General features: G+C 32.3%; 3 protein-coding genes across 3 annotated transcripts; all 3 read left to right on the plus strand.

Annotated features, from left to right (window-relative positions):
* The first annotated feature begins 4,479 nt into the window (after nt 1-4,479).
* On the plus strand, nt 4,480-9,242 carry LOC116127896 (probable (S)-N-methylcoclaurine 3'-hydroxylase isozyme 2). The gene is made up of 2 exons (XM_031413554.1): nt 4,480-5,092; nt 8,953-9,242. The coding sequence occupies exons 1-2, from the start codon at nt 4,480-4,482 to the stop codon at nt 9,240-9,242; spliced, it is 903 nt and encodes a 300-aa protein (XP_031269414.1).
* An 8,710-nt stretch (nt 9,243-17,952) lies between these two features.
* Nucleotides 17,953-20,877, plus strand: LOC116127970 (probable methyltransferase PMT16). Its single transcript, XM_031413630.1, has 6 exons — nt 17,953-18,663; nt 19,146-19,356; nt 19,437-19,734; nt 19,829-20,221; nt 20,303-20,380; nt 20,463-20,877. Exons 1-6 carry the CDS (start codon nt 17,953-17,955, stop codon nt 20,707-20,709), a joined length of 1,938 nt encoding a protein of 645 aa, XP_031269490.1. The 3' UTR covers nt 20,710-20,877.
* A 618-nt stretch (nt 20,878-21,495) lies between these two features.
* LOC116127964 (stamen-specific protein FIL1-like) lies at nt 21,496-22,032 on the plus strand. The gene is made up of 2 exons (XM_031413625.1): nt 21,496-21,791; nt 21,995-22,032. Exon 1 carries the CDS (start codon nt 21,496-21,498, stop codon nt 21,787-21,789), a length of 294 nt encoding a protein of 97 aa, XP_031269485.1. The 3' UTR covers nt 21,790-21,791; nt 21,995-22,032.
* Nucleotides 22,033-23,632: the final 1,600 nt, after the last annotated feature.

Raw genomic sequence — 23,632 nt, forward strand, 5'->3', positions numbered from 1 at the left:
ATAATTACTTTCATTGCCATATCATATTCATTTAATTTCACAAGTTTCTTCTATAATCATGAAACTGCTGTTCAAACAATTCGTCTATTAATTATGTGTAGTTTTTTGAAGTATGAACGTCCATGCAACATGCATGTATAGGCTCTGACTCTTTCAGATTTTACTGAATTTTTTTTTCTTATCCATATCATATAATTATTGAAAGCAAGTTGAAGTATGAATTAAATTGTATATCTCATAGATACATGACCCCGGTCGTCGTCGTCCTCCAAAAGCTATATATGCATGAACCGTTGATTTGAAGCAGCAGCCTGTATTATTGAGTAATACTATATATATTGCACTGACTCAGAGAGAAACGTAATCATAAAACGACAATATACATTAAATTCGGCCATGTTCAAATAAGGTGAGCCTGTCAACCTTTCGTAATGAGTTAATCAGTGGAAGAAGTGAAATGGAATCAACTTGTCGTATACGTAATTACCTTTATATTGTATGATCGTGTGATTCGATACAAAATTTTGAGTTTATTACTTTAAATTTATGTTAGTTACTAATAAAAGTAGTATTGACCAGTATAGATCCAACCTCTTTAAGGTAGTTTTCAGATTTAAAAAAATTACTAATATATGGCCCACAAAAAGTTACTATTAATATATATGCCCAGGACAATCTACATTAAGTTCGGCCATTTTCAAATAGGTGAGCCTGTCGACTTTACGTAATCAATTAATCAGCGGAAGAAATGGTATTATTAGCGAAAACAATTTATCGTATACTTAACTAGCTTTAAATGGTCCAATGATTATTAAGTGTATTATTTAAAAAGTCTTAAATTTAAATCTTTTTTAGATTACTAATAGGGATAGTCATTGACAATAGCAAATCAACCTCTTTGAGGGTAGACCTTAGATTTAAAAAAAAAAATTATTAATAGATAGACCCATAAAAAATTACTATTAATATGTATGCCCAGCCCTAGATTTGTGAAAAATAAAAACTATTATACATATATCTAGGCCAATAAAAAACTTATTATTAATATATATATATATATTCCAAGTCTACATCATATTAAAATTTTATAACTCTTTATACTCTTCTTCTCTACGACTCAGTTGCTTTTTATAATTTTATCTTCAAAAGTTTTTACTCTCTCATTCTCTTTCTCATGTTATTCGTTCTTAAAATTTTTAAAGACTAAAATTGTTGAATCTTTCACTACTTAAGGTACCACAATTAGCTCAATTTTCTGTTTTATCAGCTTTAGGTATGCCTATTGCGCATTTGAATTTAATTTATTTTATGGTTGAATTATGCTTGTATTTTTGGAGTTTTTTTATTTTAATTTGAGGGATAAAGACATGAATCTTGTTAGTTTATTTTGTATTTTATGTCTAAGAATGAATGTGCTTTCTCAAATTAAAACCTTAACAATATTGTAAAGGACGTAACATTATTCTTCACTCTTCACCCACAACTTTCCCACATTTTAAATGTCATTGTTCAACTACTAAAAATTATTAAAGAAATTTGAGTTACTATCTCTGTTTATGCCAAGAAAATTCTCAATTTTTTTATTAATTCATATTAAAAGTAAACGCAACATTGACTTGATTTAAGTTTTGGTTGACTTTAACTTATGTTAGGTCGGATCAAAGTTATGAAAATTTATATTTCAATCTTTCGAAGCCAAAAATAAAAAAATTAAAAGAAAGTTTTGCATTTCAAAAAACTTTTCCCAAAAATATAAAAATGTGAACCAAACGTAGCCTAAAATATTTCAAAAATTATTATATATAATATGAATTTAGATGATTCTCATATCATAAAAGAAAGTCAACAACTTGGTCAGATTAGAATAAGATTTAAACTCAAACCAATTATCTTATCAATCTTGTTTAGACTAATTAGAAGTGATAACCAAGGACTCATTAGAATAAGATTTAAACGTTAACTTAGAGTGTGTTTTTTTATGAATTTTATGTTTTTGTTCTAGTTTTTAAAATTAAAAATACTTGAAAAATATAAAAAATAAAAAATATGTTTGTTTGAAAACATAATGAAGAAAAATAAAAAAATGCGAATTTTATCACTTACACAATTGATAAAACATATTTTAAAATGGTATTTATTTTATTGATACAATGAGTTTGTATTAAATATGTTAATAATTCATTCCAATTTATAATTTTGTGTTAAAAATAAATTAAAAAAGAGAATATGAAAGTATAAAAGAATAAATATAATTTAATGCCATTCTTAGTTTTATTATACTTGAAGTGAGACCATTCACTCTCTCTCTCTCTCTCTCTATTCAGTCCCATTGCTTTCTCATTTTCTCATTTTCCATTTCAGAAAAACGAAAATGGTGGGTTAAAAAATAAACGAACAGACAACAGTGCCTTATTCATTTTATATATCACATTTTTCATGCATGAACTGTGCATACGTCGGGCACACATCCCAAGCTTTTAATCCAAACCTCAGATAGGGCCCTACTTTTCCTAAATTTCATGTATTTGTCTGAATATATATATATATATAAGTGTTCCACCGACTAACTTGTTTAGGTTTATTGAATACTTTATCGATAATTGGTGGTTTCAAGTAGTGAGAGATCCACAATTTTTTTGTCGGGGGGACTCTCTAGTTTTGTCATTGTTTTATCAAATAATTAATAAAAAATTTTAAAAAATCATCAAACTTTAAACAATCGAAATAATATATTATCAAAAATCTAAAAAACATAATACAATAATATAATATTTTTTTACTTGAATAAATTTATAAGAAGCAAAACCTTGAGTAAATATATTGAAAATATCCAATTTATAAGAAAAATTTTACGTGGAAAAACCTCTTCAATGTGAAGAGAACGAAATACCACAAGAATCTAACAATTTACTTAAATTTAATATAATGAAATGTGTTTACAGTAACCACAATCCAACCAAAATATTCCAAACAAATTTCTTATTTCTCCTCTTTTTTTATTTAATTTTTTGTTTTATTTTTTGCTTTCAAAGATTATAATATAAATTTTTATGGCTTTGCTCAAATCTAGCGTAAGCTAAAATTAACCAAAACTTAAATCAAGTCAACATTACGTTGACTTTTAATATGAATGAATAAAAAAATGAGAAATTTTATTAATATAAACATAAATAGTAACTCAAAGTTTCTTTAATAATTTTGAGCAGCTAAACAGTTACGTTTGAAATGTAGGAAAGTGGTGGGTGAAGGGTGAAAAATAACGTCCAGTAAAATATAGTTAGCTTTAATTTGGGAAAGTATGAGCATTCTTAGACACAAAACAAAACTCATAAGATCCATGCATTTTTCCATCAAATTAGAATAAAAAACCTCAAAAAAATAACAATGATTCAACCCTAAAATAAATTAAATTGAAATAAGCAATACACATACTTAAAACTAATTAAACAAAAACGGAGCTGATCGTGGCATCTTGAGTAGTGAAGCCTTAAACAATTTTAGTTTTCAAAAATTTTAAGAGTGCATAGCATGAGAAAGAGAAAGAGAGAATAAGAGAGTAAATAATTTTTGGGATAAAATCATAAAAATCAGTTGAGAGGGTTTTAAACTTTTAATATGATATGGGCCTGAAATATATATATTAATAGTAAGTTTTTTTCTGAGTATAATAGTTTTCATTTTTTTTTTTTAAATGTGAGGGTAAGTCTGAATATATATATTAATAACAATTTTTTTGTGGGCCTATATAATTTTTTTTTTTTTTAAATGTGAGGGTAAGCCTAGCCTCGGTCCACCCCTAACTCCAAGGTTTAAATAAAAAAACTCAATAAAAAGAGTGAACCTCTTTTAACCGTTTTGGGTTATAAATCATAAATATTAATGAAGCTGAGCTACCTTCCTTACTTTTCCTTGAGTTATACAACTAAATAAAAAATAAATGATAAAATAGTTATTTCACATAAATTTTATACAATTTTTATTTGATTGTATGACCCAATTATAAGCAAATTATTATTATACTGTACAATATTACCCTCCACAGAGAAAACATTAAACGGCTAGATTGCTTTTTCTTATGGGGCATAGGAGATTTGGTTTTAATCCGACAAAATATCTAAGGAGAATCCGTTGATGATTAAGGCACGCAATAAGATGATTAAAAAACACCAAAGTGGATTGTATTTTAAATAAATTGACACTTATTATTAATATAACTAACAGTTTCTTCATTGAAGTTTAGTTAATTGTTGTTATTGATCTAGAAATGGTACGTAAATTAACAACTCCTTCAAAGTTATATTAAAATTGCTTATTTAACTTCAATTTGTAACGTGTGAATTGTGTATCTAATTTGAATTTATAATTTATAATTTATAAATATATTAGTTAGGACACCTACTCTTATCTTGCCATTCGCTATAAGTATACTGCTCCCCAGTTTTTCTGCTCATCTATCTAATAATATTTGGCAGATCGATCATGGCCTCCATATTCATACCAGTAGAAACTTATCTTCCTATCACTCTCTTGCTTCTTGTTCCAGCTTTTTTACTTCTCATCCTCAAAAAAAAATTCTCCAAAAATCCAGTAAAACTTCCACCAGGTCCGAAACCGTGGCCTATCATAGGAAACCTATCCCTTATTGGTGACAACCCACATGTCTCATTCGCCCAAATTTCCAAGACTTATGGCCCTCTCATTTCCGTCCGTCTTGGAAGTCAACTTGTGGTTGTCGGCTCCTCCCCGGCTGCTGCAGCTGCCATACTTAAGACCCACGACAGGGAACTCTCAGGGAGGCACGTGCCATGTGTCTCATTCGCACGAGAGCCTAAGTACAATCGGGACTCAATTGCTTGGACCTTCGAGTGCACTGAAGAGTGGAAGAATTTCCGAGCCCTCATGAAAAATGAGCTTTTCGGGTCAAAAATCGTTGATAGCCAGTTCCATATAAGAGAAAAAAAGATTGGTGAACTGGTGGAGTTTCTGGGTTCAAAGGAAGGACAAAAGGTGCAAATTCGGGAAGTCTTGTTTGTTACCACGTTTAACTCCTTGTCAAATATTTACTTATCAAAAGATTTCCTAGCTTTTGACTGTATTAAGGGTTCAAATATTTTAAAAAGAATCTGTACAGTCGCTTATATGGTCTATTGTATCGCTTAAACGCTCTTATGCCATTTACTGATCGCTTAAGCAATCTGCTCCTATACACTAGACTTTTACCAGATCGCTTAAGCGATCTATCTGCTGCATACCTGATCGCTTAAGTGATCTATCTGCTGCATTACCAGACCTATCAGATCGCTTAAGCGATACACCAGATTGTTTAAGCGATCCATTATAAGAACACATTTTTAGTCATCTCCACCTACAATCGATCCATCATACCCAGAACAAATTTTCAACAAATTTCACTCCTTTCAACTTGCATTACATCAAACAAAACCCAACAACCTAAACAACTAAATCAAAATCATAACCCAAACCCCATCCATTATTAAATCTTTGTAAATCTAAATATAAAATGTAAAAAGGGGATACACATACCTAGACGAAATATCAGGAGGAGGAGGAGGAGGGGGATCTTTGGCGGAGAAGATGTTAATGGTGGAGGAACAAGAAAGTGTTAATGGCGGAGGAACAAGAAGATATAGAGGAATGAGGAAGAAGAAGATATAGAGGAATGATGAAGAAGAAGATGTAGAGGAAGGAGGAAGAAGAAGAAGATGTAGACGAAGCTAAGAAGAAGAGAAGAAGATGCAGAGGTAGAGTTGCGTTAATGGCGGGAGGAAGAAGAAGGTGTTTGGGTTTGTTTGCAACAATTTCGGGTTTTTTGGAATATAGTATAATTTTGAAAAGATTACATAATACTTCATTAATCCTAATTAAGCACTAATTACCCTTAATCAATAATATGGCTATTTAGTTAACACTTTAAAACTTGATAGCCTTTTAATTAAATGTAAACTTCAGATGACCTTTTAATAAACTGCCTCTAAATTATTTTAAAAGTTGATTATGGCTAAAGTTGGCTAAAAAATGATTAAGGGTAAACTACAACAATTCCAAACCAAGCCTTAATCTCTCAATAAAATGGTAAGGAATTAATTTTAGATTTTCTACTTTTGTGTTTTTTTATTAATTTATTGGAAATTTAAACTCATAATTTCAACAAAATTTTATTCTTATATTTTTTTATATATACAAATAAAAAATAAGATTAAAATATCAAAAATCTTCTCGTATCAAGGTAAAAGATAAAAAAATTCAAATAGCTTTTAAAATATTTCAAAAATTATTATATATAATATGAATTTAGATGATTCTCATATCATAAAAGAAAGTCAACAACTTGGTCAGATTAGAATAAGATTTAAACTCAAACCAATGATCTTATCAATCTTGTTTAGACTAATTAGAAGTGACAACCAAAGACTCATTAGAATAAGATTTAAACATTAACTTAGAATGTGTTTTTTATGAATTTTATGTTTTTGTTCTATTTTTTTAAATTAAAAATATTTGAAAAATAAAAAATATGTTTGTTTGAAAACATAATGAAGAAAAATAAAAAAAAATGCGAATTTTATCACTTACACAATTGATAAAACATATTTTAAAATGGTATTTATTTTATTGATACAATGAGTTTGTATTAAATATGTTAATAATTCATTCCAATTTATAATTTTGTGTTAAAAATAAATTAAAAAAAAAAGAGAATATGAAAGTATAAAAGAATAAAAGAATAAATATAATTTAATTCCATTCTTAGTTTTATTATACTTGAAGTGAGACCATTCATTCTCTCTCTCTCTCTCTCTCTCTCTCTCTCTCTCTCTCTCTCTCTATCCAGTCCCATTTCTTTCTCATTTTCTCATTTTCCATTTCAGAAAAACGAAAATGGTGGGTTAAAAAATAAACGAACAGACAACACTGCCTTATTCATTTTATGTATCACATTTTTCATGCATGAACTGTGCATACGTCGGGCACACATCCGAAGCTTTTAATCCAAACCTCAGATAGGGCCCTACTTTTCCTAAATTTGATGTATTTGTCTGAATATATATATATATATATATAAAAGTGCTCCACCGAGTGACACCGACTAAATTATTTAGGTTTATTGAATACTTTATCGATAACAAGGTAAATAAATCATAATATTATTATAATTGGTGGTTTCAAGTAGTAAGAGATCCATAATTTTTTTGTCGGGGCCTCTCTAGTTTTGTCATTGTTTTATCAAATAATTAATAAAAAATTTTAAAAAATCATCAAGCTTTAAACAAACGAAATAATATATTATCAAAAACCTAAAAAGAAATAATATAATAACACAATATATTCTTACTTGAATAAATCTATAAGAAGCAAAACCTTGAATAAATATATTGAAAACATTCAATTCACAAGAAAATTTTTACTTACAAAAACCTCTTCAATGTGAAGAAAGCGAAATACCACAATCCACCCAAAATATTCCAAACAAATTTCTTATTTCTCCTCTTTTTTTATTTAATTTTTTGTTTTATTTTTGGCTTCCAAAGATTATAATATAAATTTTCATGACTTTGCTCAAATCTAGCCTAAACTAAAATTAACCAAAACTTAAATCAAGTCAACGTTACGTTGACTTTTAATATGAATGAAAAAAAAAAATGGGAAATTTTATTGGTATAAACATAAATAGTAACTCAAAATTTCTTTAATAACTTTTTGAGCAGCTAAACAGTTACGTTTGAAATGTAGGAAAGTGGTGAGTGAAAGGTGAAGAATAACGTCCAGTAAAATATAGTTAGCTTTAATTTGGGAAAGTATGAGCATTCTTAGACACAAAACAAAACTCACAAGATCCATGCATTTTTCCATCAAATTAAAATAAAAAACCTCAAAAAAATAACAATCATTCAACCCTAAAATAAACTAAATTGAAATGAGCAATACACATACTTAAAACTAATTAAACAAAAAACGGAGCTGATCGTGGTACCTTGAGTAGTGAAACCTTCAACAATTTTGGTTTTCAAAAGTTTTAAGAGCGAATAGCATGAGAAAGAGAAAGAGAAAGAGAGAATAAGAGAGTAAATAATTTTTGAGATAAAATCATAAAAATCAGTTGAGAAAGTTTTAAACTTTTAATATGATATGAGCCTGAAATATATATATTAATAGCAAGTTTTTTTTGTTAGTATAATAGTTTTCATTTTTTTTTAAATGTGAGGATAAGTCTGAATATATATATTAATAACAATTTTTTTGTAGGCCTATATAATTTTTTTTTTTTTTTTAAATGTGAGGGTAGGCCTAGCCTCGATCCACCCCTAACTCCAAGGTTTAAATAAAAAAACTCAATAAAAAGAGTAAACCTCTTTTAACCATTTTGGGTTATAAATCATAAATATTAATGAAGCCGAGCTACCTTCCTTACTTTTTCTTGAGTTATATAACTAAACAAAAAATAAAAGATAAAATAGTTATTTCATATATATTTTATATAATTTTTATCTAATTATATAACACATTTATAAGCTAATCATTATTATAACGTACAATATTACGCTCCACGGAGAAAACATTAAACAGCTAGATTGCTTTTTCTTATGGGCCATAGGAGATTTGGTTTTAATCCGACAAAATATCTAAGGAGAATCCGTTGATGATTAAGGCTGGTAATAAGATGATTAAAAAACACCAAAGTGGATTGTATTTTAAATAAATTGACACTTATTATTAATATAACTAACAGTTTCTTCCTTGAAGTTTAGTTAATTGTTGTTATTGATCTAGAAATGGCATGACACCTACTCTTGTCTTGCCATTCGCTATAAGTATACTGCTCCCCAGTCTTTCTGTCCATCTATCTAATAATATTTGGCAGATCGATCATGGCCTCCATATGTATACCAGTAGAAACTTATCTTCCTATCACTCTCTTGCTTCTTGTTCCAGCTTTTTTACTTCTCATCCTCAAAAGAAAATTCTCCAAAATTCCAGTAAAACTTCCACCAGGTCCGAAACCGTGGCCTATCATAGGAAACCTATCCCTTATTGGTGACAACCCACATGTCTCATTCGCCCAAATTTCCAAGACTTATGGCCCTCTCATTTCCGTCCGTCTTGGAAGTCAACTTGTGGTTGTCGGCTCCTCCCCGGATGCTGCAGCTGCCATACTTAAGACCCACGACAGGGAAAATTTCAGGCAGGCACGTGCCATGTGTCTCATTCGCACGAGAGCCTAAGTACAATCGGGACTCAATTGCTCGATCCTGAGTGCACTGAGAGTGGGAAGAATTTCCGAGCCCTCATGAAAAATGAGCTTTTCGGGTCAAAAATCGTTGATAGCCAGTTCCATATAAGAGAAAAAAAGATTGGTGAACTGGTGGAGTTTCTGGGTTCAAAGAAGGACAAAAGGTGCAAATTCGGGAAGTCTTGTGTTACCACGTTTAACTCCTTGTCAAATATTTACTATCAAAAGATTTCCTAGCTTTCGGTAGCAGAGAAGTAGAGGAATGGCGGGCTTGTAAGAGAAATGATGGAGTTATGGACAGCACCAAATATATCAGATCTGTTTCCAATATGAGGGGTTTGATCTTCAGGGTCTGAGGAAGAAGGCTGATGAATGCGTTAAGAAAATGTGTGGAATTTGGGACAGCACCATAAAAGAGAAGAGAAACGTCGAGGTGGTGATCATCCGAGTAACCATAGAGATTTCTTGGACGCATTGTTGACAGTGGATTTTCCGATGAGCAAATCAGTTTAATATTCGTGGTACGTTGTTTTTTTCACGAGGGACAGTTCTGTAAATCCAATAATTTAGTTTTCTTTTTAAACCATTATCGTTAAAACTTGACGTAATTAATCCCATATTTTGTTGGGGGCATACAGGAACTCTGGCTGCAGTGTCTGATAGTACAACTTCAACAGTAGAGGCATTGGCGGAACTCCTGAAGATCCGGAAGCCATGATAAGATTCGCGAAGAGCTTGCACAACAAGTCTCAGAAGATTTTGTAACAGAGGAAAATCTAGCCAACCTTCTTACTGTATGCCGTCAAGGAACTTTGAGATTACACCCTCCAGCGCCGCTTCTGCTTCCACACAGAGCGATCGAAGATGGAGGTGATGAAATCCCATTCCTAGGACTCTCAGGTTTTCGTGAACGTATGGGCTATTGCAAGAGACCCTACCATTTGGGAAAAGCCTTGAGTTTCAAACCAGAGAGGTCCGATTCTAGTTTGGATTACAAAGGCTAGATTCAGACCTGCCGTTTGGTAGTGGAAGGAAATTTGTGCAGGAATGCCGATGGCTATAAGGCAGTCGTTGGTGTTGGCATCTTTATTCACACTTCGAGTGGTCTCTTCCAGATACAATGAAACCTCAGGAGCTAGACATGAATGAAAATTTGGTGTGACATTATTAAAGCGCAACACTTGTGTAATTCCGAAAGCAAGGAAATGATCAGCTTGGTTTTCAGCCTGGTGCAAAATAATAATAGGAGAAATGTTGAGATTATTAGACAAAGAGGCTAGTTTCTTAAATTCTCTGGTCCGGTTAGGTACGGTCTTAGCATTGCCCATATGGTCCGCCACAATCACTTTTGGATTTTAGCTCGAAATTGTGTCATGTTCCCACTTTCCAGGTGTACCAACAGTCAAGAAAATGGTACCATTTCCATAGTACTGCCCGCTGCAGCCCTTGGCAAGTGAGTAATTGTAGACTGTAGAGCCCATTTAAGAATTAAGAATAAGGGCTCCTAAAACTGTATAATACTACTACTATTCCCAACATTTCTTATACCAAATTATATGTGATCATAGTGGCATTGATGTAAATAAAATAATGATATATAAACAATACGACGGTGCCCATATGCGACTCGTCATTTGGGATATAAATTTGGATAAGTTTAGGTGTGTGTTTAGTATATTCTTAATTATTTACCCTCAAAACACATATGGTAACACATCATTTGGAATGTAATTTTTAGGAATGTTTAGGATGAGTTGTATTATTCAAAAATATGTTAGAATTTAATAGACAGCAAACAATTTTAATATACAGAAAGGAATCAAAATTTTTGGATTAATTCAATAATATAACTTAAATGTTAGGATATAATGGCATATTATAATTAGCCTTAATCAAAGGGATGCCTAACGCCAAGACATATTTATTCTTCCATTTAAACTACCATAAAGTCACACAACATAAATTCTTCCATTGATAGACGACTCTGCTATATATACTTTCAATTCAGTCTCTCATTTTTAATACACAGTCCCCAAACCTCAATCAATAGAAAGAAAAAGTTCCTCTTAATTCTTGCAGATTTTCCACAAGCATGAATCCATTCAGCAATGCTATCTTGTTTCTGATTTGCTGGTGCCATGCCATGCATAATTATCTGCAATGCTTCTTTGTTCCATCGACCTAGAGAAATGTAAGTATCCTTAATGGTTTAGAAACGAATGGCGAGAACATATTGCGGATTTCAAGTTGTTCTTTTGCTACAAGCCAGCCAAGCTTCTGAACATTACAATTGTCAAAATCAGACTTTCACTATTCATTTTCGAGACGGCCCTCTTGGAACAAGTAAATTGTATAGCAGTTTTCTATTTTCTGCCAATCCCATAATGTCAAAATTTTCGATTCGAAAAGAGATGACTGCAGACAATGCAACTGGATTATTACTTCACAATTTAATCTTGCTTGCATGCTTCCTCTAGATGGAAATCGTACTTGTCTTCCTTGGAGCTAGTTAGCCCTCCAGCGAGGTTATTTTAAATAAAATATTATTTATTTAATTTTTTTTTTGTGACTGGTGTTGGGTCAGTTTACATACACCTCATCTAATTTCGAGACCGAATGAATGGTTAGATAAATTCTCAATGACCACTCTATTTAGTGCTTGGAAGGACTCAAACCAAGACTCATGTTGAATCATTTATCTTTTAACATCATGTCACAAAATGGTAGTTAAATATATACATTTATATGCACAGTTACTTCCAAATAAAATCTTCAATCATCTTTTAAAATTGTTAAACTAATTTAATATTTCTTATTAGAAGGTTAGATTTTGATTTCCACTCCTTTTATAGTATTCCATCTCTAAACTTAATATTATACTACTATTCCCAAAATTTAACCCAAATTCCATATAGCAAAATTAGTAATCATATGTGGTATTGACATATAAATAAATAACGATGTATTGATAATATGACAATGCCCATCTGACAGTCATTTGGGATATGAATTCCGAATAGTATTTAGGATGTGTAGTATTACTTTTAATTTATTACACATACAGTAACAAATCAATTAGAATGTGATTTTGGGAAAGTTTTAGGATGAGTTGGTAGTATCCAAAATATGTTATAAATATACAAGACAACAAAAAATTTTAAATATTTAGCCTTTATTACCGAAAGTAATAAAAATTTTGGATTATTTCGTTAGTATTAATTTAAATATTAGGATTACAATGGTATATTATTAATTTTAGGCCTTAATAAAACTTACCATAAACTTCCATATGTAAAATACTAGAGAGGATAGACGACTCTGTTATATTATATATACAGTACTTTTGAATCAGTCTCTCATTTTCAAATATATAGTCCCGAACCTTTCCTCTCAATTCTGCAGATTTTCAGCAAGCATGATCCATTCAGGAATCCTATCTTGTTTCTGGTTCTGGTGGTGCCATACATAATTATCTGCGATGCTTCTTTGTTCCATCGACCTAGAAGAAATGTAACTATCCTTAATGGTTTGGAAACGAATGGCGAGGATATATTGCGAATTGCATGTTGTTGTCTTTTGGTACCAAGCCAGCCAAGTCTTTACGGCCATTACAATTGTTAAAGGTGAGACTTTCTTTCTTCATTTCGAGACGCTTTCTTGGAAAACGAATTGTATGGCAATTTTCTATTTTCTGGCCAACCGCATTCTGTCGAAATTTTCGACGCAAGAAGAGATGACTGCAGACAATGCAACTGGATTATTACTTCACAATTTGATCGTGCTTGTATGCTTCCTCTAGATGGAGATCGTACTTGTCTTCCATGGAGCTAGTCCGTCCTTACTTTATGTCATGTAGTTTCTTTTTGTTCAATAAATATCTTTGTTTCGGCGAGGTTATTTTAAATAAAATATATACATTTCATATATAAACAACTATTCTTACGATCTGGGATGAACCCAAGTATAGATGAGTGGGGGTTGCTGACTTTTTTTATTTTATTTTTTTTTATTGATAGAGAGTGTTTGAACTAGTTTGTACGTATTCAAAACATTTTTTGTGACCCTAAAGTTAACGGTCAGACGAACCTCCAATGAACACTCTTATTAACATTCAAAGAGGAATTCAAATTTAAGATCTCTTGAATAATATATATAAGAGGCTCTTATCAAACCACTCGATCACCTAGGAGTTGATTGGGTTGCTGACCTCATTGAAAAGAAAAGTTTCTTTAATTTGGTTTATTTTTTTCTATTTTGATTGCTGACCTCCTAAAACTATATATTGGAAATTTAATATATATATATAAATTTTATAACAGCATCATTATTGATATTTCAAAGTCAAATTCATCTTATTTAATTAAAATTTTCAACATTATTTTTAATCTCTAGCTATCAATATATAAATACATAATTTACTTCCAAATTTGTTAAAATCTTATTAGAAGGTTAGATTTCGATTTTCACTCCTTTCTATTTTTATTCCATCTCTAAACTTAATATTTCAATCTAAACTCATTACAAATTCTCCGGATTTTAAATCATACCACTGTAGGAGTTATTCCAACCAAATTTCAGGTTCTATTGTTCTATTTTTTATTTATTTATTATATTAAAGTAATATATTTTTATTATAATTTTTATATCTTTATCCATTGCATTTATCTTTTTGTAAATGATTTTAATAATAAAAATTTCTAGAAAAAACATATGGAGATTGATATAATTTTTTTAAATAAATTACTTTATTATTTTATTAAATATGAAAAAACTAATATAAAGTTTTTTGTCTTACGCTTCAAATGTCATATATATCTCCATTTATGCAAGTACTCTTCCAGTAATATTGACTTCCCCCTTTTCAATTTCTTTTAAAACACTAAAAAACACCCTTTAATAATATTGTTAATTTTACATTTTATTTTATTTTTTGGGTAAATGGAAATAGTATAAAGAATGAAAGAATGAGACCCCCAACAAGGGAATCTCTACAAGAGTTTAAACAACCTGGACATTCCCAGGAGCCAAACAAACACAGCAAAAGCAAAAAAACAGCAAAAAACAGTTCAGACATCCAGCGGGCAAATCACACGGAAGCCTAGGACAGCGGACCAGCAACACAAAAATGGCAGGCCTTACATCAAACCAAAAAACCAGCCTGTACAAATTTACATATAGACAAGGCTAACAAAAAAAAAAAAAACTGATTGCCTTCATCCAAACCGTAAAACAAACTCCCAAACACATTAGCCAACAAGGACACCACCAGTGAAAAGAGGGTGTGGAAAGGATTGAGATAGTCCTTAAACCCGCAGCAAGAAACAGGGTAGAAGAGCAGAAAAAAGCCAGCTTCCCTGCCCAAATAACAGGTCTCCTCTCCTTATCCCAGCAACACCATATCAATTCCACACTTTCATAACCACATTTGCTCCCTCTACAATATCTGAAAAGGACACAGAAGTTGCACAACATGAATAACAACATGGTAAAAGAGTTAGAATGTGTCAGTCTTTATACAATCCCTGGGGAGGTTCCATTCTTCAACCACTTTACGAACTCTGCTATTATCTTTGAACTTCAAAGAGTGGAGCCGAAGCCTTACCTCCCCAAACACTACTACTTCCAAAATATCTGTACTTCTCCGGCCGCATGTTCTTGAACAATAGAAAATTTCGTTCCTGCCATAAAAAATACACCACATTACTAAATAACAGTTTGCAAATAACTCTTGGGATATGTTTACCTTCTCACATGCATGTAAAAAAAAAAAAAGTAAAATAATAATAAGAAAACGATGAAAAAGATAATTATTTTTTATTGAATTGGTTGTGAAACTTTACCTGATTACTTGGAGGTTAGTTACTTAGCCTCGTTGATTGAGGATATTTCGGCTATAAAATGTAAGAAAATTATACATCAATCCAAGCCAATTTGTTTTTACGCCGACTTACAATGGGTTAAGTTGTTTTGATGCGTTTGAAAAAGGGACCTAACCAATTTTAATATTGGTTAATTGGGCCCTCTCATTAAATACGTAACGAATCTTGAAGCCCGTTAAAAGCCCCAAGTCCACACTAGTCGTCTACCCAAATTATTATAATGAACTGTATTGGGTAATCTTAAAACGATCACATAAAACTCATCTGAAAATCTCATTTAGACTACACATTTACCTAGTTTTAAATAAAAAAGAATTATAATTAATGGTAACCCACGATCAAGAAAATTTCTAACATATATATATATATATAATATTTTATACTCACATCATTTATTTATATTAATTAACTTTTACTGAATTGATTTTGTCTAATTATGCATTCACATTGTGCCACATCAATTTGTATATGTGACACCACGTTTGTTTAAAACCACAACATCACTCAAACAGACCTAACACGTCAATGCTATACAACTAATTAATTTGAATGGAGGCAAAAGTATTCCGGTGGGCTCATGGGCGGTTCCGACTTCCGCGGTTGAGCTTTTCCTCATCAATAGTCACCGATAATTACACCCTGTTCAATAATGGTTTTTTATTTTTTATTTTTTTAAAGGTACAAATTTCCGTTGAGCTGATCAATGATTCAAAATGAAGGAAAAATAATTGAAATTTGAGGTCTTAGTTTTATAGGAGGATAAGAAAACAAAGAATAATAAGATTTACAAAGGCTTTTGTTTTGTTGTGTTTCTTCATTTCTTTCTGGGCTCAACACGCCTCTGATGGCTACACACCTGAATCCTTCAAATACTCCAAATTCAAAAAATTCCTATCTTCGCGCAAGGGTTTCAGATATTATTGATAATCAGAGATGAATATTCCGCAAGATTTTCAAATTGCTTTCCCTGATATTGCAATGTAAATTTGAAATATGTTCCCCTCGGATGAGCTTGATCAACTTGTATGGAAAAACCTGTGACTGGTGAGCTTTCAATGGCTTCATGGTCATGAAGAATTCAAAAATCACTTCCTAGTATTTGGGAAAACTTTCTTCCCCCTAAATTTTCAACTCTTGCATGGAGGTTTCTTCACCAAATTCTTCCTCCTGCTGATAAAATTCAGAGGCGTGGAGTATATTTAGCATCTATTATTATAGGGATGGGCATGGCTGGGGACCTGTCTTCGTGCCCAGCCTGTCCCTAGGACGGGGATGTCGACGAATCCCTATGCCCAGCCAGCGGGGATATGGTTATTCCCATCCCCGGGTCGCCCCGGATTCGGTATTATTTAATTTCATATTTTTTTTATTTTCTTACACTATTTTTTTTTTTTTTTCCTTACACTGCAATTAATCCATTACTTTTACTAATTATGAAATAACCAAATTCTTAATTTTGATAGGAGCAACACTACATATATGATATATATTTTTTCTTTCAAATAATTAATATTAACTTGACAATTAATTTGATTTATAGTATTTATAATTTATGAAATCAAGTATCACATAACTTATCTATTTTGACAATGATTATTCTATAATTGATATAATTGGCTAGCTAAAGTACCTCCCTAACACCACTCTTAATTTAATTTAATAAAATGTAGGTGAGTTTGTTTAACTATCCTATTCGTATTCATTTTACTTTATAAAAAAAAAAATATATAAATATTGGTTTCACTGATATTTGGATAATAATATTTATATCTATTTGATTAGTTTCAAAAATCCTAAAAATTTGTGGCCTAAGATCCGGGAATTGTCATAAATTTTCTTGAAATTGTGAATTTAATATTTTGTTGGAGGATCAGAGCATTTCCAAAAGATTTATTTATATGACTCAAACTCTTTATTGTAACGAGTTTATCCATAAAAACAAGATTGAGTTTGACTCTATACATCTAGAAAGTTAAATTTTATTCTCTATTCTAATTTTAATTAATATATTACAAGTTTCTATGCATTTTATTTATGAATTATCTCCCCCATTAAGTCTCTTTCTTGAAAATAAAGAATTTCTTCATTAAATTTAAAAAGTTCATTGAATTTGAATAAAAAACTTATTTTTTGTATTTAGAAATTAATAAATATACATTTTATTTATATGAAAAATTCACCATCAAGATTCTCTAACCTAGATATAAAATCCTTTCTAAATGACAACTTAAAGATAACTACATATAAAGAATCATAATCTCATAAACATTTCCATATAAAGAATATCCTTTCCTATTTTGCAAACAAATAATTCAAACATGGTCAAGCAGATCTTTTATATGTATATATATTCAATTGATGTCTATAGTAGCCAAAACAATGTTCTTGCAGTCCCAAGGAATCGATCTCAAGAGGAGCAATAGTGTTTACAATTCGACCAACCAATCACAGTCTCCATCCCATTATTCAATTCCTTTTATGTCCTCAACCGGACAGGATTTAACTAGCCCACGCCTTCTAAATCTCACATTAATTTACACTCCTAATTCAATAATTAATATTAATTTCCAATTACCTAAGACTCTCCCTCTCCCTCTCTCTCTCTCTCTCTCTCTGTGTCATTTCCCATTTCTCTCCATCTGCAACCTACATGTTCTCTACCTTCCCTTGATGTAATGTTAATTTTTATGAATTATTTTATCTTTTCACAAAATCATAACCCACATGACTAACTTCATCGTCAACCTATTTCTCTTCAACTCAAAACCATAAATACGTAGCAGAACCAGCTTCCATATACTCTTATCACCTTAAGCAAAAGCCATGGCTGGTCCTCCAAACTTACCATACAACCCCACCTCTAAACCTTCAAAAAACTCCGCCATTCCCACAGCATTTTTCTCCAAGAAATTAGCCAATCTCTACTCCATCACACTCGTTTTCTTCCTTTGCTTTCTCTCTTATCTCTTAGGTTTCTGGCAACGCGGCGGTCCATCAACCCTCTCTTCCACCACCACCACCACCGTCAATTTCGCTTGTGCCTCAAATAAAACCAATACCATCAACGCCAAAGCCCTAGATTTCTCATCTCACCATTTCGCTAAAGCTGTTGTTACCGAGTCAACCAAGGTCAAAGCGTACCCACCATGCAACACATCGTACAGTGAGTATACGCCATGTGAGGACGCGAAAAGATCTCTGAAATTTGAAAGAAGTAGGTTGATATATAGAGAGAGACACTGTCCTGAGAAGAAAGAGTTATTGAAATGCCGAGTCCCGGCACCGTACGGTTACAAGAACCCATTTACGTGGCCGGCGAGTAGGGATCTGGTTTGGTACGCTAATGTTCCGCACAAGGAGTTGACTGTGGAGAAGGCAGTGCAAAATTGGATCAGATATGAAGGTGATCGTTTTAGATTCCCGGGAGGAGGAACCATGTTCCCTAATGGAGCTGATGCGTATATTGACGATATTGGGAAGTTGATCAATCAAAATGATGGCTCTATACGTACCGCAATTGATACTGGCTGTGGGGTACGTGCTTCTTCTCTTATTATATTTTTATTTGAATTTTTTTATTATTAGTTTATTTTAGTTAATTGTACTATTTTTGGGTTGGGTACTTATTTTAAAAGTCCAAGAAAAATACGTTGGTCAACGAGGCTCTTCGATATTTGATGCATACTTTATTTTGATTGATCCGGAGTTTTATTAAGTTTACTGGAAACTACTGTCGATTTATGTGCACTTTCAGATTGAAGAAATCTCCTTGTACTTGCCTTACACGCTGGGAATATACAGAGTATTCAGGGCCCTTTGAATCTACCATCAATGCACATTTTGAAGTGATAAATAAATAAATAATTGTTATATTTATTGTAATTACTTTTATTGCTAGTTTACCTTTGAAAGGCAAGCATGTATTGGATCGCTCCAAATACTTCCTAATTAAAAATTCAATAATCAAAATTATTTAACACGTAGTTTGGTGCACATATTAAAATGTAACCACGCAGGTTGCCAGTTGGGGGGCCTATCTTCTGTCACGCAACATCCTAACGATGTCGTTTGCCCCAAGGGACACCCACGAGGCACAAGTTCAATTTGCCCTTGAGCGGGGAGTTCCTGCTTTGATCGGAGTTCTTGCTTCAAAGAGACTTCCTTATCCGTCCAGGGCTTTTGACATGGCTCACTGCTCTCGCTGCCTCATTCCATGGAACCAGTTTGGTAATTCCCTTTAACAAGATTTCGTACCATTAATGTGCCCATATGGATTTGATATGAAATTTTACATGTTGTGTTCATAGGTGGAATTTATTTGATTGAAGTTGATCGAGTTCTGCGACCTGGTGGGTATTGGATATTGTCTGGCCCGCCAATCAATTGGAAGAGATATTGGAAAGGTTGGGAAAGAACAAAGGAGGATTTGAATGCTGAACAGACCTCAATTGAAAATGTAGCTAAGAGCCTTTGCTGGAAAAAGTTGTATGACAAAGATGACATTGCTATTTGGCAAAAACCTGTCAATCATTTGAATTGTAAAGTAAACCGCAAACTTAACCAGAACCCACATTTCTGCCCCGCTCAAGATCCTGACAAAGCCTGGTTTGTATTTCCCATAACCCAAATTGAACCTGCATTTCTAGTATTTTCAATTTAATTGCATGTTTGATCATGTTCAATCTTGATTATTTTCCAGGTATACAGAAATGGATACTTGTTTGATTCGGTTGCCTGAAGTTTCAAGTAATCAAGAGATTGCTGGTGGTAAACTGGCCAAGTGGCCTGAGAGACTAAACGCAATTCCACCAAGGATTAGTAGAGGAACCGTGAAAGGAGTAACACCTGAAATCTTCAAAGAAAACTCTCGACTATGGAAGAGAAGGGTGTCATATTATAAAACAGTGAACAAACAATTAGGACAAGCGGGGCGGTACCGCAACCTTTTAGACATGAATGCCAACTTGGGAGGATTTGCTGCTGCTCTCATTGATCACCCAGTTTGGGTAATGAATGTGGTTCCTGTTGAGGCTAAGCTCAATACCCTTGGAGTCATATATGAAAGGGGATTAATAGGAACATATCAGAATTGGTAAACTTCAATTACTTTCACTTGGGTTGGATTCACAATATAATTAGAAAATGGAGTGTCTAATACATTTTTATACTGCAGGTGTGAGGCAATGTCAACTTATCCTAGAACTTATGACCTTATTCATGCTGACTCTGTGTTTAGTCTCTACAAAAACAGGTAATTGTATATTTATGAAGGCAAATTTAGGATTAACTCTATTGATCCTTTGAGTATTCTAATGAGGGCATTTGCGTTTTAGATGTGAAATGGAAGATATTTTGTTGGAGATGGATCGGATTCTGAGACCCGAAGGAAGTGTAATCTTTCGAGATGATGTTGATGTTCTAGTGAAGATAAAGAAGATTACGGACGCTATGAATTGGGATAGTCAAATTGTTGATCATGAGGATGGGCCTCTTGAGAGGGAGAAGCTTCTTTTTGCTGTGAAGTTGTATTGGACGGCTGATGCTGCCGCCTCTGATCAAACCGTGCTTAAATCTTCATGAAGATTTTGTTTGCTCTATTTCTAGTGGCTTTTTTGTATTCACTTCTTCTTCTTTAGTTATTCTTTGGATCAGTTCATTTGCAACCAATTTTGGGTCAATGCCATTGTTAAAATCTCCCGGATTAATCTGACAATCCTGCGTTGAATGGATTGGCCTCCCCTTTTTTTAAGTGATAAAATCATAGCTTCAGCGTGTGCCATTCCATGCTCCCAACTTGTTTCATTTTAAAAAAATTATTTACATTCTCTGTCATTAAATAAGGTACAACATCAACACATATCGTAACTGGTAGGCATTCAAAGTCAACTAGAAATCTACCTTTAAGTAGTTTGACGGTTCATTTAAAATTTTTTAGTGTATTACTCAAGAAAAAGTCCTGAGTTCAAATACCTATAACTATTAATAAAGAATAGTCATTAGAGACTTATCTAGACATTAATTTCAAGTCTCTAGAAAATAATTGAGATAAACATAAATTAGATCAGATACCAAAATAAAATAAAAAATAAAAAAAACACAAGTAGGAAGAGATCTAGATCAAATAACCCGTACTATTCTGTACATACAAATTTATGAATGAGTCTTTTTGTATCTTCTAACTACTATTCTAGAATCCAACACTAATAGGATGAGCTCAGAACCTTTAGTTAGTTAACTCATGCAAAAGCACGCCTCTTACTATCTCCAAAACCAGTATAAATGGAAGTGAAACCATAGGAATTTACACACAAGAATTTAAGATAAAATTAAAAAGAAAGTATCAAGAGTTTTTATAGCTAACTAGGCATGGCAGGTCTTAAGTCTCTGGTGTATCTCAGCTCTAAAGCTGCATTGCTTGTCTTGCTCATTGCACTAGCAGCGCAGACCCAGAAGGCTAACGCACAAAACTGCGCCAGTGAGCTCACCAACCTCAATGTGTGCGCACCCTTTGTGGTGCCTGGTGTCACTGACTCCAGTCCTAGTGCCGATTGCTGCAACGCTCTCCAGTCTGTGGACCACGACTGTATTTGCAACACCATTAGAATTTCAGCTCGCCTGCCTTCACAATGCAATCTCCCGCGCCTCGACTGTGCTAATTGATCGTAAGCATACTTAACTAATACCATTAACTAACTATAATTTCTGCTTTTGAAAAAAGATCGAATTTTTTTTTTGCAATAGTTTAAAACCTCAAGTTGTCATACAGTACGACTGAAGTATGGATCTTATATTCATTAATTATCATTCTCTTATTATAATATTTGACTATATTTCTGAATTTTTTTTTTTCTCATAATATATGCAGATAAAGAATATCACTGCATGAAGCCCAGGCGAGTGGAGTAATAAAATAATGTCAAGAGTTCTACCAAAAAATTTCTCTTTCTATAAAATATGTATTCTGGTCCATGACCGAGTCCTATAGAATATGTTAGAAAGTGAGATTGGTTTTATGAAATAAATAATTGATTTTCCTTTCAATACATTCTTTAACTTCAGTCTGGTTTGATATATTTGATGATATAATGAGTTTCAAGGTTGAGCTAAAAGACAATGGCAACTTGACAAAATAATGTGATTGAGAGGTAATTAAGTAGCTTATCAAATAAAGAAGAGTTGCAGTGATCATATTATTCAATTAAGAACTAAAATCACCAGGACTTAAATTGTTTAATCTCACACTCTTAGAGAAAGTAGATGGTTACAGTGACCAATCGTGTTGCACATACACAGATGAGGAACAAGATTTGAGGCCATTAGGCTTTATGGGCTGGATTTAAGTAAATTCAGAAGAAGCCCCAGAAATGACCCAAAAAGATAAACATAATTTCATAAGCAAGGAAGAAGGAAAATAACTTTGTTGATACTTTTAAATTTTTTTTTTCCAGTGACATTTATGACTGTAAAAGGTCTCTTCCCAGCATTTTCTAACAATATATATTCATTCAATACAAGTTTCTCTTTAAATTTTCTCTACAACCTAACACCAATTTCATAAACTCTACCATGATAATTAAATATTGAAAGTAGTTGTAATTAGGTTTGCAAGATACATTAATTATTTAATTAATTAGTTGAGTGAGATAAGGTGAAAATGGAATCTGATTTATTTATAAAGTTAATTAATTTTCAACCAAAGACAATTAGCATCACCTAATCTCTCTCACGAAATGTAACCTGACACAATTTGACTCGCTTAAACAATCAGGCAAGACCTACTACGCACAAATTTAGTAATGGCGTCTAAGCATATTGGTAAAAAATATTGTTTCCAGTTTCGTGAGTTGTCCAGATTCTGATTCTACAAGCATCAGCAAATGTCCAATGTCCGGTGTGCAAGGGAGAAATCCAACTGGGATTGAACCAACCAATTATCCAATAATGCAATTGCACTAGATTTGAGGCCTGAAAAAGTGTCCCTGGACTCTCATTCAAATTCCGCAGCACTCTTGTCTCTGAAAGTTTTAGTTAAGTTGGTACGTGGTAGTTGGTACTATAAAGTCAAAAGAAAATCAAACAGTCAAAGAAGCCAGAAAATGTAATCTCGAACTGAAGACGACAAAGACTCCAATACGTACTGAATTATTGATAGTTGATATATGTATATATATATAAAATAAATAATATTATATCAATAATTCTCTCGTATAATTTTTTTTTATAATTTTAATGTAACAATTTATAATTGGTTAATTTATAACAAGTCTCATATGGATCATATATAGATCATACTAATTAATTATGAATTCAGAATTACCAAAAAAAAAATTGGTGAGAAAAGGTTAATACTCTAGTATTACCCATATATAATTGTAAGTATGGATTAGGTACAGAAAAAAGGAGAAGCTTTTGTTTTCGAAATTAAATTGGTTGGACCCTCCCTCCATGTCCAACCCCGACCTAACAAACCCGTAAGCACGGTGACGTTTGGGTCTTTCTCATA

This window comes from Pistacia vera, unplaced genomic scaffold, assembly GCF_008641045.1.
Source record: "Pistacia vera cultivar Batoury unplaced genomic scaffold, PisVer_v2 Contig196, whole genome shotgun sequence".
NCBI lineage: Eukaryota > Viridiplantae > Streptophyta > Magnoliopsida > Sapindales > Anacardiaceae > Pistacia > Pistacia vera.

Coding starts and splice junctions, on each gene's coding strand:
- LOC116127896 (XM_031413554.1), top strand. CDS start 4,480: ATGGCCTCCATATTCATACCAGTAGAAACTTATCTTCCTATCACTCTC. Junction 5,093..8,952: donor AGATTTCCTAGCTTTTGACT/GTATTAAGGGTT, acceptor TTCTTGTTCCAG/CTTTTTTACTTCTCATCCTC.
- LOC116127970 (XM_031413630.1), top strand. CDS start 17,953: ATGGCTGGTCCTCCAAACTTACCATACAACCCCACCTCTAAACCTTCA. Junction 19,357..19,436: donor CATTCCATGGAACCAGTTTG/GTAATTCCCTTT, acceptor TTGTGTTCATAG/GTGGAATTTATTTGATTGAA. Junction 20,381..20,462: donor TTTAGTCTCTACAAAAACAG/GTAATTGTATAT, acceptor TTTGCGTTTTAG/ATGTGAAATGGAAGATATTT.
- LOC116127964 (XM_031413625.1), top strand. CDS start 21,496: ATGGCAGGTCTTAAGTCTCTGGTGTATCTCAGCTCTAAAGCTGCATTG.